This window comes from Polyodon spathula, chromosome 2 (genome assembly GCF_017654505.1).
Source record: "Polyodon spathula isolate WHYD16114869_AA chromosome 2, ASM1765450v1, whole genome shotgun sequence".
NCBI lineage: Eukaryota > Metazoa > Chordata > Actinopteri > Acipenseriformes > Polyodontidae > Polyodon > Polyodon spathula.
Window position 1 is genome coordinate 39,107,116 of NC_054535.1, and position 19,038 is coordinate 39,126,153.

Genomic DNA, 19,038 nt, shown 5'->3' on the forward strand with positions numbered 1-19,038 from the left:
AATAATGTCTTGCTAGCTACAAATGAGTTGATAGTAGACAATGCATAGATATCTGTCAGATTCTTCATTACAACAAATAACACTCATGGCATTCTACATAATAAAATGTCCCAAAGTAAAGCACAGAAGTGCAATCTCTAATTAAGCAGAACATATTCAATAAAAGGGTTCTTTTACAGCCAAATAAAATCTTGTTTGGCATATTTTTTCTTGGGAGTGCATACCAATTGGGGCATAAATGCCAATTAACAGGCTTTGAAAGATGTTCTGCAAAAAAAAATCAACTAAATCAAAACAAATGTGTGTGTGTGTGTGTGAAGGCGAGTCCAACACTGTAGAGGTACCGCACACTAATTGCTGCTTGTTCTTAAACATCGGCTCCAAAGAGTTTTGCTTCTGGTGTTTGTGGATACTTTCCATATGCATTTGAACCAGCTTGCCAGAACTACACATGTATAAAGTAGAAAAGTGTTTAAGTGCACTGGTAAACAGCACCACATGAAGATACATTCATTGAGATGTGGACAGCACTTTAGGGTTAAGTAGTGTGTTGTTGTTTCTTGTATAAGAGCATGCTTTTCTGTTTCTGGCATTTGCAATCATGCGCTGATCAATGGAGAAAGTGACTTTTAGGGAGCAAATGGACAGAGTCTTCTCACTGTTACCAAATAAAATAAGAACTCTGACAAGATAGCGTCCCGTCCCAAGATGTTAGACAGGAAATAGACCCAAAGACAAAAGCTGCCGTTTTACACGCAAAGCACGCTTTAAAAAGCAAACAATCAGGCACAAAATCAACATGGCATGTGGGCCAAAATAAAAGGTTCTCTCAAACAAAATACAGGCTGGTCATTTGCCTTCATTGCAAGTTTACAATCACTTACTCCCTCTCTCACACAAAGGATTTCTCCTCTCTTTTATACAGGTGGCCAATCTCTAATTATCACTCAATTACCTCACTGGAGAATAGCCACACCTGTGACTGTTGGCAGGGACAGATTTAACCCCATCCTTGCACTTATTTACATAAGCAGGGCTTTTGCCCTGCCACAGCAACTTTAAAAGACTTTGGTTTCTGCCCCCTTTGTTACAGTGGTTTTTGTTTAGATATTTTCTGTTTACCAACTCCGTTTCAGTGGGGACTGAAATTCTAGTGGTCATTTTTTCTAAAACCTCACTTAACATTTTCAGAAGAAGTTGTAATTGGGAAAGGGCACTAGTTATTAACCCTGTTAAGTAATGATCGAAGCAGAAAGAGTAGAGCTTTATACAAAATACACATAATAGGATATTAAACAGGTGTCTGTGCTTTGCTTTTGCCATGGTAAGAGAAGAAGCCTCTGCGTGCCTTTTTAGAAGCTAGTAATGTTATCCACAGACAAAATTTGAGCTCAATGAACTGAACCAGATAATACATTACATGCCAAATTACACCCATAAATTGAATCTCTCGCTACTACAGTACATGTTTGGTTCAGTACAGTTATCATTTGCAAAAAGCCTAGCATACTCATTTTAGCAGAAGTTAAAAAGAGTGCTTATCCATTGCAAATAGATATCACATTTGGAGATTTGTAAGGGATCAGTTTCCTGACCCCAGTGAGGTGTTACATAAGCCGCTGATGTTGTTTGGAGAGCAATTGTAACAAATATACTAAGCTGTACTCCTTAACATCAATTTGTACAGTTATCAGACAAGAAAGAAAACAGCTGTGTTACTGATCCCATCAGAAGGGTATGTAGAGAATGTGGTATACTTCTAATCGTATTAACATGCCTGTCCCACCCTCAGAATATCAGGCAGCTTTTGTAATAAGGGTACTTTACACCCCAGCAGTTGTGGTGCTTACCATATTGTTTGCATCAATAAAAGGTTTAAATTTCAAACTTTTTTTTTTCTTCTCATCATCTAACATGAGCTTAACAAGCTTCCTAAACGTTTATTGTTAAGCCCACATGGCTTGCCTTTCCTAGTTAATGCAGCATTATTTTTATTACTGGGTGTGAAAAAATTATGGACTTTATATCCTTTCCAGATCAAGTACTTACTGTCTGTGACTTCTAAATTTCATTATTTCAGATTTAAATACTCAGCGAGTGGGTTTAGGTGGGATAGGTCTAATAGAACTGATGAGTCAATCTAGCTCAGGCTAACAAATAGAAAAACAACAGGAACGACAGTAAGAGTATGCTACAGATTTCCAAACCTAGATATCAACAGCACTTTATATACAGTAGCAATATTAATGCGGCCAACATGCAAGCCACAGTTTAGGAAATCCAAATTAATTTATACTGCATTCAAAATTGGGCAAAAAAAGTGGCAAATTACATTTAAAGTTAACATACGTAATGTTTGGTACTTTGGTCATAAAAAAGTAGGATTCAAATAACTGATAGGGGGTACTAAATTAAACAGAGCCGTGGTGTTGTAGTTAACACTGTCAGTGGCCAGGCAGTACGGGGAGACAATGAAAAAGTTTGGAAATGCTTTGGAATAAAGCAACAAGTTATGGTTGCTGAATGCACTGGTGAGACCGCATAAAAAAGGACATAGTGGCTTTAGACAGAGTTCAGAGAAGTGCACCTAGACTAATCCCAGAGGTGAAAGGTATGATGAAGACCAGCTGGGGGACCTGGACATATTTAGCCTAGAACAAAATTGAGTCAGGGTCATTTTGTAATGGCATATCCTTTTGACTGTCCTGTGAAAAGGCTTTTTTTGTGTGGAACATGTATCATTGGGCGGACTTTTAGACATCCAAGTAGTGTTTTAATCAGGCCGTATTAGTTATGCAAGTATTAATCATAGAGTCATACATACTTTAGTGCCGTTCATACAGACCCAGGGAGAGCTTTGGTGGCAGACATTTCTCTTTGTCACAAGATGCCAGGCTAATGCTTGTGTCAATAGTAGACTATTATGTTTGGATCTACCAGAACCTTAACCTGAACGTCCAACAGGGACAGCTTTATTACAACAGTAAGTAATTTATAATGAACATGACAAAGTTCAATCACTTTATAAATCAGTAAAATTTGAAAAAGTGGTACTTGTTCTATAACCCATATGGTATTTGTGTATAGAATATATAATATAATTTGTTCATCAAGCAAAACTCTGTTACTCATTTGTGGCTTCACCACCCATGAATGGTGTGGTCATTTGTTAAAATAATCCCGTAGAAAACCCTTATATATCTTCCTTCTTTGAACAAGATTATATGTTCCTTTGCTCGATTACTTTCAAATTGTTTGAAAAACAGAGCTCTCATTACAGAGCTAAAGGGTTATTTGCTGGTGCATGCCGTTCAAAGTTTGTCCCAAATGAGCCTTCTATTAATGAATGTAAAAACCTTCTCCTTGCCGTTTAATACACAGCAGTTGCATGATTTAATGAAGTGCGCCAAAGAATCATGTTGTCTTGATGGTTAATTCAGTCTTTGTGACAAACATTTCAAATCCAGGCTAAGCAATGCCTTATATAATTAAAAATCACTCAAGTTCTTTATAAAATGGGTTAAAACTGAAATAAACTTGTTAATGTAAATGCGTTTGAAAGTACAGTGAAACTTCATTACTAAGGCCCGTTAAGGCCTTTCAAATAGTTTGATTTTTTGGTTTATTTTTTTGGTTTATTGTGTAAATTAGTCATTTTATTTATGGTAGTTTACAACATCTGTCTTATTAGAGAGGTTAGTTAACAGGTTTGATTGGTCACAATTTACTGACCATTCATACTGAATACAGAAGTGGCCGAATATTGAAGAAGACTTTATATTGTCAACTGGAACAAAAAAAAAAAAAGTGGCTTGAGAGGTGGCCTTTTTTACCGAGGTGACTTTAATATGAGAATTTAAAGACTTTTCTAAAAACCAGTTTCATTGACCCTGATTAGCCCTACTCTGATCTTACTTTAAGCACAAGGATTAATCATGGTTTGTGAAACCAATTATTCTATTATTAGTTCTGAAACAGTGAGGACAAAAATCATGACCATATAGTCGGTAGAAGATTTAAGGAGACTATTTGTAGTTAAATAATAATTTCATTGACAATTGCTTTACAAAACAAAAGTGAATGTTTGGTATCCTGGATTAATTTAAACTATTTCACCAAGGGACAACAGCAGGGCATCCTGTTTGATTTCAGAAACGATCCCTTTCCTCCAATAAAGGAAATTTAAGAAATAATCTCCAACAGAAGAGACATGCAGACGTTGATTGTCATCGTGGTATGGGCCCAGGGCTAGGGAAAAAGAGTCCTGGAGAGCATCTGGAAGTCAGTCAAACATCACGTAGAGGAAGTAATTAAAAACCTCATTTATTTAGCTCCCAATTTATGATACTTTGGCCCTGCAAAGGGATCCTTCAGGTTGGTCATAAGTTTCTGGTCCCTTTTTAAGTATGAGGCCCATGTGAGTTATACTGTGTCATTGCTATTGTTCATTTTGCCATTTCAATTCTTTCTTTGGGTACAATGCCAATTATTATAATACATACCATATTTATTTGGAGAACCAATGACTCCATTTTTTTTTTTTTTTAAGACTGGCGCCTGATTGTCCAGTTATTTTCAGTTAAGGAGAAATTTCTCAAAAGATTAGTTCTATTTGCTAATTTAACATTATTGAGCAATATGAAGATCACCCCCTTCGCCATCTTAGTCAGAAACAGTTGACATATTGAAGGATATTTTGTGTTATTTTACTTCTATTGGATATGGTGCAAGTCATATTCTGATCAAATTATATTGAAGGAAGTCCTCAGAAGTCACAGGACATTATCCAGGACACAAAAAAAGCATTTAACACCTTTTTGCAAATACTGTAACCCTCTTTCAAAAAAAGATGCCATACATGTTAGTGATGAAGGGCAGTATTAGTATTACTATTGTAATAACGACAGTATCGTGCAATAATGACAAAACCAACAGGCCTTCCCTACTGTGATTTATTTGCAAATACTGTGGAATTCTGGGTGGCAGCTTCAAACAAATTAGCTTTTCAAAAATCAGATCAAGTTATGTAAAGAACAAAAGCAAGCAGACTTCAAAAGGGAAAAGTAGTGGGGGGGGGGGTGAGAGAGAGAGAGAAAGTGGTGTAAAAGGTTACGGATCCCCCCCCCCCTCACAAATGTCTGGCTTTTAAAGCAAATCACAATCAAAACCTGCACTTTGATTTCCTTTTGACTATGAATGCTGCTAGCCCTACTTTGTTCCTCTGGATATTTCTCAGCAACCCACCGAGGCGTGAGCATTCCCTGCCCACCACGTCTGGGCCAGCTAACAGACGCTTGCACCCCCCCCCCCCCCCCCCCCCCCAAAACCAGCCAGCAAATCTGGAGTGACTTGCTTTTTCAATCAAATCTAGCCCTCCTCACAAAGATTACAGACGTTGCCATGTACCCCCTTTATTCACTCTCTTTTCTAGTTAGTCATCCATGTGTGCATTTCCAGTACAGACAAAAACAAAATGAGCACCTAACCAGCCTGGCATAATTTATATGCCTAATGCCCAACACCTGTCTTCTAACTTCCCATCATTTATTTTTTTTAATCTTGGATATTAAGCTTTTTTTTTTTTTTTTTTTTTTTTTTTTAAACTTCTAATTTTGGAATACCAGTTTAAATGTTGTAGAGTTTCCCACACAACAACCATGAGGACTGACCCTACTTGAATAGACTAATGTGTTTATATACATACACTCTTTACTACCACAGTGATCTGCAGTTTCAAGTGGTAATTATCCTTCCTAGACTATTCCACAATGCTGTCAAGAGTGCTATGCGTTTAATAGTTATTAAATGAACTGCTTTGTTTCCCAGAATGGTGTAAATTCCAATGAATACCTTAAAATTGGAACAGAGGCATGAAACTAACCCAGTTTTAATTGTCTCTCAATACAATACAAATTGTGCCCTCTTGTCCTTCTACACAATGTAGCCAAGTACAGCAGCAGAAACTGCATTTAGACTGGGAATAAGGCAACACAACTCATCAGGACTTTTTTTTTTTTTTTTTTTTTTTTTTTTTGTTTACATATTTACAGTATATAAATGTTAAAATATTTTGACTCCAACCTACAACATGCACTTTCTATTATAACCTCAATTACCCAACATTTTCTCTTGGCAACAGATGCAGCTAATTAGTTGCCACAGAAAAGTATCAACACTCCTGTTATAGAAGAGCCTGAAGGTGCAGCACAAGTTCCCTTTGAAAAAATTGAAACTAAACAAAGCACACATACACACATCCAAACACACACTGGAGTTCTTTATTGGTTTAATGGGTTACTGTGTCCCTTAGTTGTTTTGCCAACAATTTTCCCCCCCAAGTCAGTAGCCTAGTAGTAAAATACTCCTGCAGATGTTATGCTGTAATTTTGCAGAAAAAGTACATCAAGGACATCATTAAATCAATGTTCATTAGCTATATTTCTAGATACAAAATTGCAATTTTCACTGGAGAAATCCAGTTTTAGGTTTGTGAATGACAGAAGGCAGTCCGGGAATTACAGACACTGCATTCCAGACAGTTTCAGTGTGTCCTGTACATCGTTTGTTAGGCCTGATAAGACACCAACCTGGGCCACACACCAAGTAATTTAAGCCGCCTCGTTCTGCACAACATTAGAAGGAAAAAAAAAAAAAAAAAAAAAAAAAAAAAACTCTGGAGAACCTAGCCTAGTTCTGGTTAATCCTCATTTGCGGTTATCAGATGCATACAATGGGATCAATTATTTTCAGCCACAAGATTGTTTTGGGCTGTGCTTCTATGTTTTAAATTCAACCCTTGCTGTGTTAGGTATTCAGGGTTTCATCTGCACAGCTTCTTATTTTTGCAACAAAAAGGCATACAGCTATATCATTAGTATATACTATTGAACAATCTTCTTATACAGACTGATACAATAAAAGTCCATTAATAACTGCTAGATATGGGCAAATCTTAGCAATGCAATGTTTTTGTTTGCCATGGATGAACCTTTTTTTCCCATGGCATGCAGTAGTTGTTATTTGTCACGTGGCGGCTGCAGTTAATAGAAGTGCCTTTCACAGCGCACAAATCACTATCCGTTACATGCAGGTTACATGGAGGAACACTTCCTTCTGCTGGGTCCATTCAGGCCAAGGTGAAGAATCCCATGAGTTTTTTCAACACCTTTTGTAATTGTAATCTTCTTTCAAGAACCGTAGAAAAACAAAGAACTGCACTTGACAGTGGAACTGGTTTTTCCTAACAAAAAAAAAAAAAAAAAAGCCAAAATAAACAAACAGTCTGATTGGCTTGCGAAGAAGGATTAGGGTTCAGGCCTCATGGTCAGATTGTTAGGAGTGATTCTTGTAACGCGAGTAAATGTTTGTTTTTTCTCCAACAAAGGAAAAAAAAAACAAAAACACATAATTTATCTTATTTTGGAACTACTTGGGTTAAAGTTCAAGTTTTAGGTGTGTAAAACTAAATATATAAACACAGTAAGTATCTTTTTGTTCTTAGGACACAATTCTGCTGTATGGTATACAGTTTATTCAGAGAAAGTTGGCAGTTCGGTAATGGGAATGTGATAATGGGGTCCTGGTATTTTTTTTGTAGCTCTATACCCCTGCCTCTTTGAAGCTAGTCTTTAAGCCTAGCCTGGATTCATCTAAACATTATAGAAACAAAACACCCACACTCCCAAATACAGTACAGGTACATATTGTCGTGCTTTAGTATTTGACATGGGGCATCTTAGTCAAGAACACTTAAGGGCTCAACAGGATTTTTTATTATAGAAACAGAGACCGCAGACGTTGATCTCAGCCTAGGCTCAGGCCTAAGGAAGAGGTCCCCACACTTTCCCTACATTCTTCACATTTCAGTATTGCTCTTTTTTTTTTTTTTTTATGAGACACAAAAGTTGTAAATGTGGGCCGGAGTAAAACAAAACTCTAGTTCATAATTACATATACTGTAGACATGTGTTAGCCAGATCTTAGTAGTGTGTCTCACGCTGCACACGGGACTCAGTGAACAACATTCTGTGCACTGTATTGTTCACGTCAAACAAAAAAAAAAAAAAAAAAAAAAGGTGAGGACAGGTCATGCTTAGGTTAGTTTGACTATTAACAGTATACCAGCAGTCAGCTCACTTCAGAATCTTAACCTGCTTTAAACATTACAAGCAGTATAAGCGATCTAGTCAAATGCCTGTGGCCTGGGACACCTAACTGTTGCTGCGGTCAATTTTCTAGCTGGCAGTGACCGCTGCATCATACATTAATGCCTAATAGCAGATTCATAATTTGTTTCAAGGAAATTACAAAAAATGAGAAATTTGGTAAAACCACGTTACTGCTCCTATAGTAAATGTTCTGGACTGAATTGTAAGCTTCATTTAAGGATTATTTTCATAAACGCTTAACTCTGTCTACCAAAAATTGGAAATCAGAGCAGGATTATGTGGCATAAATCAACAGTTCAAATGGAAAGGAGATAAAAAAAAAATGACCCCCTTCATTATTCTTAAATGATCATTATCACCTTTCTCAGCATGATGACATTTACCCAAACTTACCTTTCAAGCAGCAGGCTTTTAGAATCATCAATCATTACTCAGCTATCTCTCTTTGCTTAAGTGTGCCAAGATGACAAGTAAGTAACAGATTTAAACATCCTATCCACCTAAAGGTCAAAAAACATTGAGGATGATTATAGAGGAAACAAATAGATGACAGGCACATTCTTGTTGAATGGACATGTGTGTATTCTTGTGTTCATAAGGATATGAGTAATTGAATTCAACCCGACAACAGCAGCACTGTCCTATTGACAGCTGGTTCCTCAATGAAGGCCCAGTTAGCTCTCACGCATCAGCGACCACAAGGCAGGAGTACATTTTAATTGTTTCTTATTGAAAATAAGAATATCTTCATGCATACTTAGAGGTCGTTGTTAGCAGGTTTGACAACGAAAGCAGCATTGCACTAAATTAGAGATTTACATTAATTTATTTCCACTCAATTTGAATGTCACCTCAACGCTGTAAAGCACGACCCACAAGGATTGAAGATCAAGGGGCTCCTCTGTGGATGTTGCCAAACTCTTGAACCCTGCAGTCTACCCAGTGGAGTTTACCATGGCGTGATTAGGTGAACTGACTCCGTGGGAGTGCAATAGGTGAGGTAGCACACCTTGTGGGCCTACAGCCACGACTGGTACATCTTCACAACCAAGATTTGAAAATAGCAATCTCCCAATTGCATGACTACCCCGCATTCTACGTGGCAGTGATTTTACTAGGTGACCCACTGGGAACCTCAATAGCAATGTTTTTCACACGAAATGTTAGTTAAACTGAAAGAGCTATTCTAATAAGGTCATTATATATATATATTATAGTATATATATATATATATATATATATATATATATATATATATATATATATATATATATATAAATCTCTTCACATTTTATTTATGGTAATTGTTCAGCATAAAACTTTACTGAAGTTTACAGCCCTTTAAACTGCAAACAGACTGATGAACTGCCAGATGCTGTGTTTGACATTTGGAGTCTAAAGTTCTGTCACAATTTAATGTATTTTACAAGTACAGTATATGAAGCATCACACAGCTATAAAAAAAGTTAGAGAACATGCATATTGTAAAAATAAAAATGTACATAGAAGCTTTAAACCACGCTGTGACATACAACATTTGGGCAATTAGCATTTATAGGACTTTTTTCTGGTACTGGTTTACAGAGGGCATAGCTATCCTGTGACATAGTGATTAAGTCAATATCACATTTATATTTTTAAATATATCAAGTGAACTGGTTCTCCAATTGACCTTGTCATGGTCAACTAGCACACGTTTCTGAATTTTGTTGTAGCATCACAAATCAGGTCATGGAGACCTACTTTTGAATAAATTTGCAGGTTGTCGATTCTCCGTGGCTCCTGGAATATTAATATCCAAACTAAACACAGCTGTATTTATACTACCTACCAATCACGTCATGTCACCTCCAATAAAGAAACAACTCCTTCCTCATGAAGCTCTTGGAATTGCTTCCCTTTAACCAAAATAATTGGAACAAACAGAACCACTGGTGTTCCCAGAGCCTTTTATACCAGACAAATCAGAAACCTGAGATTCGCTGTATCCTGTGTCGTCTATATCTCAACCATATATTTTTAAATATAATACTCATTGTAAACATTCCGATTTTTGTATTCACACATCATGCAGCAACTGGAGAATACATTTCTCGGGAGTGTTGGCCAGGAGACAATTAGAGTAGACATAATGCCTTTCTTGTAAAAACTGCAGGGTGCCCTGTAAAACTCTACATAGATTTTTTAATTTAAAAAAAAAGTTATGACAACCTACACTAATATTTTAATTATTGTTATCAATACATACAGTACTGACACACTTTTGACAGCCATGTTAAACAGTTTTTACCGTTTACGTATGTTTCTACTGGATCCTTCTGTGGTGTTCTTAAAAAATAGCGAGACAGAGAGAGAGAGCGGGGAATCCTTGGGCAGACCCCGGAGTTGTAAAAGAGCAGGCTAGATAGCCGGTAGAATAGGACGGTGATCCGGGTCGTGCGGGTAGCGGCAGCCGGGATAACGCTGCCGAGTGCAGCACCTTTTATTTGTAGTTTTATTACTGTTTTATTTTCCCTTGTTCTTTTCGCCTTCTGTTTTCATTATTATTTCTTTGAGCACCTGCGAGTGTCCTTGCTGTTAGTGTACCAGCTGTGGTATTTCCGTGGTGCTGTCTATCATCGTTGATAGACAGCCCACGGTCAACAGTGCCCTCTGCCGGAGAAAAATAAGAACCGGTCCAAAATAAAACTGGGCACCTGTGTGGTGTTTCCAAGTACACCTGTCTGTCTCCTGGTCAGTGAATTACCCACACCCCTTCCACAGATAGATACATAAAAGAATATTTCTGTAGTAGGTTTTAATTTTAAATGGGAAAAGGGTAGTCAACATTAATTTATTAACCATTTCCACAGTTTTTTCGGTGTTTTCCGGTGTTTATTGGCTATCCACCAATTCTTTCTTAATTAATTAATTAATTTTTTTTTATCGGGTTTTAACGGTTAAAAACGAAAATCAGAATCTCTAATTATAATATAATAATATTCATAAAACAAAAAGTTTAAAATACAAGAAAAAATTAAATTTTAACCAAAACCTTATTCAACATTTCTATAGTAACAGCAGTTCCCTTTCAATTCGAATGACAACCTATCGAATGGGAAGAGCCTCTCTGACCGTCAATCTCTGAGCAAATATACAAAAGCTGCCCAATTAGGGCCCTGCTGTGAGGGGGGACGTCCCGCCCACCTCCTGTTGAAGAGGGACGTCCTCACAGTAGCACATCACCATTTTCTTTCGAAAACCCAGGTCAGCTGGGGACACGACCTCAAAGGGTAACGGTTGTCATTCTCTTTTCAAGGAACCAGAGTTCTGATAATAACCTAACATTCTCTTTCAATTCAAATGACAACCATTATCGAATGGTAAAGCTGTACCAAAGCTGTCGTGGCTCCAGATTACCAATAGTACAGCCTCACAGCGATAGCAACAGAGCCCACATGACGCCTAAGGGCATGACACCTGCAAAACTCTAGAGCCCAGAGAAGGTCTCGTTCGGTTTGTCACATCAAGGCTGTAAAAACGCACAAATGTCTGACTACCTGTCCATGTAGCAGCATTGCATAACTCATCTAAGGAGGCGCCATGAAGGAAAGCCCACGAAGTTGCCTGGCCCCTGGTAGAATGGGTTGTAATGTCCCCCGGTAACGGGGAGTCCATCTGTTCATACGCAAGTGTGAACGGAATGCGGCCACCAGCACCGCTAGCAACCTCCCTGATGCCTATTAGGTCAGATCGCTTTAGTCACCGCCTGGAGCTCCCCCATGTCTGCTTGTGTAGCTCTCTCCTGCAGCCTCTCTGCCAACTGATTCTGGTAGAGCACCAGTATGGTCATGGCATTTGCTGCTCGGGCTGACAGCACTGCCGATGCATAAGCTTTTTTGAGCATCGCCTCTGTTGTTCTGCAAGGCTTGGATAGACAGGTTGGGTCCTTATCCCCCTTGGTGAAGGTGGAACCTTGCACCAAAACCGTGACCGTGTCCCTGATAGTGGGGAATACGCCTAGGCCCGCTTCTTGGGCTCCTGCAGTAAGAAGCAGAGACTCTGCTGTTCTGGAGGCTGAGGGTGCAGACGCTGGGTTGCTGAAGGAGGAGCGCACTGATCTGGACGTGGACAAGGACAGCTCGCCTGGGCTAGGGGATCATGGCAGAGGGGATGGGGAATGAGACTGTGGGTGCTGGGGCTGCCCGGTGGTCGGGGGCAACATGCCCTGAGATTTCAATAAAGTCTCCAGCATAGTCTGCTGAGCCTTTACAGTCTCTGCCAGCTCCACGAAGCGCCACTTGGCCGAGCTTGGGAGTCTTCGAGGCAACTGAGACGGTGAACGTCTGCACCTGCGTGGGGAAAGGGAGCGGTGCCTGCGCGGCAATCGCCTGTCCCCTGGTGAGCGTCCCCTCGAGTGGTACTGCCTCTGCGGTAACCATCTCACCTCCCTTGAGAGGTGTCTGCGCCTCTGTACTGGTGGTGGGGTAGAGGAGGGTGACCCAGCTGAGCGTGAGAGCTCCCTGGTCACTGTAGCAGGGGGGGTCCTGGATGACGTCAGTTGAGGCTCTTGGACCACTGATCTCATTCTTCCCTGGTTGGAGGAGAGAGAGCAGGGGATAGGGCTGCTCTCCATCGCTTAGTTCTCCTTGAGAACTTCCAACATGGAGAGCAGTCCAGCTCACCTGCCAGTGCCTTGACCACGTGTTCTGGCCCTAGGCACCTGGCGCAGGATCGATGTTCGTCCTGCCTGGACAGCTTAGCTGAGCACCGGTCACACTGGTGGAAGCCAGCTGAAGACCCAGTTGACTGCACTGACATGTTTGCAGTTGTTGTTGTTTTTTTTAAACTGCTGTGGTCAATGAGCAGCTGCAGACACGTTTTTAAAACAATTCACCGGTGCTAAATCAATCGGTGCTGGGACCACAACAGCTCTCCACACGGTGTATTAACTACACAAGGCCTTGTGTAGTGAAAAGAGCAATGGCCACTCGCTAATCTCTTCAGAGGGGTCGAAACCAGCTCTAGTGAAAAAACTGATGCGAGAATAAAGCAAGGGCACTCTTTTAGATACGCCTGAAGTGCGATTTTACCGTGAATTATTCCTTAATTTGCGGATAAATCCAACAAATTAGTCAAATTCGGTGAGGACATCCCTCTTCCCCCCTCACCGCTGGGCCCTGATAGGGCAGATTTTCTATATCTGCTAAGAGATTGACGGTCAGAGAGGCTCTTCCCATTCGGTAATGGTTGTCATTCGAATTGAAAGGGAACTGCTGTTACTATAGGAACGCTGAATAGGGTTTAGGTTAAAATTTCATTTTTTCTTGCATTTTAGACATTTTGTTTTATGAATATTATTTTGATTTTCGTTTTTAACCGTTACAACCCGATTTAAAAAAATAAATAAATAAAAATTGGTGGATAGCCAATAAACACCGGAAATCACCTGAAAAACTGTGGAAATGGTTAATCAATTCACGTTGACTACCGTTTTCCCGTTAAAAAAATAAAACGTACTACAAAAATAATAAATACATTTCCTAGTGCTTCCAGGCAATGTCCCGCCTTCCTGACTTTTATCTATCATTGATTAGTTCTGAATACATTAAACCCGCCTCAAATAGTGAGTGACAACACATTCCTACATTGCTATTGGAGACTCCGCTTGCGGGATTTAAAACGAGATTAAAATCGGAAATTGTTAGCGGAATTTAAAGCTGTATTAGTTAAAATACAGAGGATTTAATTTAAGGATTGTACGAAATGTACGAAAACCCCAGAAGAATATGCTTGTGACCCTAGGGATTTCGTTGTGGAAGAGAGCAATGGAACAACGGTACAATTTAAGTGTGCAAGTACTGTCGAGTTACTACTAGACATATTTTGAAAGAAAAAAAAAACAGTCAAGCATTTTGGAAAGTAACTGAAAACAATAATTTCACACAGTATATCAAAAACGAAAGCCCAGAAAAAAAAGATTTACATAAAACTCGGAAATAGCTAAAAATAAGCACCAAAAAATACAATTAATAAAAACTGAAAAATAGAAGCCCTAATTATAATATACACAACAATATATATATTTTTTCCACTTTGAAATTGAGGAGGCACTACTGCCCTTGTCTCCTTTAAGGAGCCACCACTGGCCCACTTGTATACAGTAATATACCAGTAGTATGGGGAATTTTATTGCAATCCAGGGCTCAGAGATGTAAATCTCTGCTTATGTGCCATGTGATAAATATGTATTTTGATGATTTTCTTTTACATTTTGGAATACATAGCTAAGAGAAAAATGGCTTCATCTGAAGGAGAAAATCACAGAAGAGCCTATAGTCACAAACTTTAAGGACCTCAGAGCTGTTGTGTATTGACATCTTTAAACTAGGTTGTTTAGCTTATGCTGACAAAGACTGCAGCATATTTTAAAAACATTTCCCCCAGACCTTCATTAATTCTTTTTTTTTTTAAAGGAGACAAACACCAGCAAATGTTATGAGTCAAACTTTGAGTAAGTCTTGGGAGTGTTCTTTGACATAGCAAGAGTTAAAGACTGAAGTAAGCACTTTGAAAATATGAATCCCTAAAGTAAATTCCTAAAATAACTCACTTTGGTGCTCTTCAAAGATAGAGGCACTGCTTGTACAAGAAGCTGACAAAGCCTCTCCAATGAATCTAACTGAGAATTGGTAGATCAAATTGAAGCGGTTGGTAAAAAGACAGCAGTCTTCTGTTGAGAACAGAATATAAAGATAGACTTGTGCAGAAAGCTGGTCTGGAACATGTGGTTCATAAAACAATATATTTATTGAATGTATTTATTTGACCAGTACTAAATAATTGACTAAGTATTTATACAGGAGGTGCCCACATTAGTATATATATATATATATATATCTATATATATAGATATATATATATATATATATATATATATAGGTTCACAAAAAAAAAAAAACTGGGGACACCAGTGTCTAATCCAAAAAAAATACTGCGTTTTTACTACTCAATGCTACACTAAAAACATTTAACATGTTTGTCTAAACATTTGCGCCTATCTTTGGTGTGGGCAATATCCCCGTTAGCTCTCGAGGAGAGAGAAGGAGAGAGAGAGAACTTTTTGTCCTGTTTGTTTCGTAACATATCTGTGTAAATGTTAACATACATTGGGAATCCATTTGGTGGCACTATCAAGCTGTTAACTGTTGCAGCTTTGTCTGTTTGAAATATGAGATTTCCCTCCCTAGTTCAACTGCATGTCACCTGAGTACCCTCTAGTGGACACATTTTATATATATATAAGACATACTGAACTGGCAAAAACAGCACTCAAATGATCAAAACATAATAGCCTGGTGTGCCTTGGTTGTCTCCAACAAAAGCATGTTTTAAAAAGAATGGTAATTATATCTGTAATCATATACAGTATGTGTTAATGAAATGTTTTGATTGGAAAAGCTGCAGCAGCTTCTTAGAGACAACCCAAAAAGCAATAGAGTATTTTTAAAGCATACTTTCAAAATGCACTGCAATTCCATGAATTCCTGCAATTCAACTGACTTCTGTGAACAAATACTGTGCGTACTTTGCACAATGCCTTTCATTCGAGAGGCTGCAATTTTAGCTGTGTCCTTATCAAACCTCTAGGTTCTGTCAACTCAGTACACATGACTTGTCCAAACCTCCACATACTCATTTCACTTTCTAGATGGTAACTTGTGACTTAACATTGGCCAACCCTGTTTGTAAAACAGCATTTTTTTTTTTTTTTTTTTTTTTTTATGTTAAACTGAACTATGTAAATATATCCAGGTAAATGAATAACAAGTAGCATTATTTGATAGTGCATATATTAGGTGTTGGGAGGTTTAAATTGGGCACCTAAAAGTATTGTAATAAAAACATTCCAGTAAACCCATTATCAAAATGGGTGTTTCAGTGCCTAGACAAAAAAAAAATCCTCCTTCCCTAATGTATACAGTTGACTATAGCTCAGTGACACCTGCAAACTATACAACTCAATCAATATATTCAGACATTAGCAGTGTTTTGTTAAATCAGACTACCGATTATAAATATATCAGTCCAACACCCATTGGTTTGGTTCTGGACATATAAATGCCAATCTTAGTGATAAATATGTTAAGTGATTTAAAAATGAGATTGTATTGTTTAACAAAAAATGAGAGATCTCAAAGTTTCAGATCAGCAACAATGGTCATAAGTTTGATTCAAATCTTCCACACTTCATTCCTGAACACCACAAAGCACCGATTAGGGAATTGCAGACATCTCTTGTGGACTTTCCATTGAATTAATTTGTTTTGGCACCTGATAAATCACTTTAAGCTTATTATATGCAAAGCACATTTACTGGGACGAATGGACACATCTAGTCAGGGCAAACAACTTTAATCTACACAAGCTGGGATGTACATCATGGAACATTTTGTTAGAAGTAAGAAAACCACAATGCATGAGCATGACACACAAATATTCATATTAAAAAGGGGTTCACCAATTGGAACAAAAAGTCCAGTGTTTCTGCCTTTTATAAATCTGCTTTTAGACAAACACATCAGTATTAAAATAAATAAAAAACAAACACCAAACCCCACTATGTTTAAAACATTTATTGAGCGTTTGTCCAGGATACAAATTAGAACAAAAACATGGATTTGAATTGAATGTAACATTCAATCAGGTATCGAGTGTAAAATAATGTACACAGAACAAACACATACCATAATCTACCACAGTTTAATCAAGCTTCTTTGAAGCCACACTTATTTATATACCCCAGAAATGAGTAGATGTACAGCTCAACACACAAAAAAAAAAATTACAAAGCACAACACTTCTCCCACCCACTTTAAAACAAACTTCCAGAGACAGCTCAACCAATAAAACCAGTTTGTTCTTTATACAGTCTTCTGTTGTCCCTTTTTGCCAATCAGCGATTTGTGAATGTGAGGAATGACACCTGTTGAGAAAAAGAAAGAATCAGGACTTGCTGTTGACTCCAATATGTACCAAAATGTCAATTAAATATTTTAATACAGTGAGCCAATATACTAGTATATCCAGCCTGAAATCTAGTTAGTAACAACAACCTTCACTCCAACTGAAGGGTTATCCTGGATAAACACTTTAAAAGACTATTCCAAAAGCCAAATTAAAGACGTGCTTTACTGCAGCAGACTTTATAGGATTGGCACTTACCACCACCGGCAATTGTTGCCTTGATAAGCGAGTCCAACTCCTCATCTCCTCTAATAGCAAGCTGCAAGTGGCGAGGAGTGATACGCTTCACTTTCAAATCTTTAGATGCATTTCCTGCCAATTCCAAAACCTGCAACAAATGAGAAACAGATCAGACATCTTATCAACTCAGCCTGCAACACTGATTAATGGCATAATGTCTCAGCTAATACATTTACGTGACCGACTCTCCCGGAAGAAACGCCCGCCTATGAAACCGTAGTTTATTTAAAATTAAAATCCACATTCAAGTATATGAATCAATCCACATTCAAGTATATGAATCCATGAGATTACAACGTCATTGCGCCCCTTCGGGCCATTACTGGAAAGTGATCTAAAGCATTTGGGGGCTTTCAAAGTCCTGCTTAGCTTTTGTGGTTAAATAAAATGAAAAACCTCGGCAGTGAGATACTCCAGGATGGCTGCACTGTAGACGGCCGCTGTAGCGCCTACGCGACCGTGGCTTGTAGTCCTTGATTTCAAATGCCTGTGAATTCGACCCACAGGGAACTGAAAAAGGAAAAGCAGGGTCAAAAACACTTATCGGTTGAAAACTTAAGATTTGCCTGCAGGTGCCCATTTAAGGTATCTGATTCCTAAACAAAATGTTTATGTTTTAAACCGCTCGCTTGCACTTGGCGAAATGAAGGCCACGGTGCATTTTATAACACAATCGAACTTGAACAATCAATGTTCCGTTTTATAAAAAAAAAAAAAAAAAAAAAAAAAAACACAGTCATTAAAATACACCCATACACACTATTGGAATCTACAGTATGATGCACCAACCTGCAGACCTGCTCTCTGAGAGCGGGAAACCGACTTTGTCTTGGTCTTTCCAGAGTCCTTCCCAGCTTTTCCGCCAGCCTGGACAATACAACGTTGCATTAAGTAAGTCGAATGAAAATGGAGAGGTGTTGAATTAAATGCACTCTGTACACTTTATCGCCGTTTCAAAACAAATTAAGAAAATCTGCATTTACTGTACGACTCTCATCATTCAAATAAGGGTGTTGTTACATTTCAAACACCGGCTTCATGTTGCTACTGCTAAATCCAACACAAAATATTATTAAGACTACGTCTATTTTTCGCAAATTTTAAAATAACACATTAACGTAATCTGTAGCTTTACATATAAAAGATACAACACCTACCATTGCGTTCTTGATAAGCTTTACTTTGCAATACAAATTAAAAAAAAAAACCTACACCACGATCTATTTTCAAACTACTGTAATCCCGCCTTCACTCCCTTATATATGGAATGCGTGAAGAAACATCCGGGACTTTGGAGTCAGCCGTCCACCAATGGAGGGAAGTCAAAAAAAAAAATCTCAATATTCACATTCACTGTCCAATCAAATTACCCGACGTTTCAAAAGGGCTCTTCCGAACATTTCCGCGCGAATGTGAGCGGTGTATTGTGGTAAATGTAGTTTGCTCACTTTGGGCTTTTACTCTGCAGCATAACATCCCTGTTCAATAACGTCTGCCTAAATGTATTCCCAGTGTACTTGAAATTAACCATTTTAACGACTTAGAATAGCAGGAGTCAAATTATATACAAAGGTGAAGTAATAAGCATTTTCTCAATCGGTTTTGGACTTGGAATTCATTTGAG

The 19,038-nt window shown here is 38.3% G+C and overlaps 1 protein-coding gene across 1 annotated transcript; it reads right to left on the bottom strand.

Moving 5' to 3' along the window:
- Positions 1–16,546: 16,546 nt before the first annotated feature.
- On the bottom strand, positions 16,547–18,664 carry LOC121296283 (histone H2A.Z). The gene is made up of 5 exons (XM_041221648.1): positions 18,572–18,664; positions 18,204–18,281; positions 17,811–17,924; positions 17,373–17,502; positions 16,547–17,133 (listed from the first exon to the last, which is right to left on the bottom strand). Exons 1-5 carry the CDS (start codon positions 18,572–18,574, stop codon positions 17,072–17,074), a joined length of 387 nt encoding a protein of 128 aa, XP_041077582.1. The 5' UTR covers positions 18,575–18,664; the 3' UTR covers positions 16,547–17,071.
- Between the last annotated feature and the right edge of the window lie 374 nt (positions 18,665–19,038).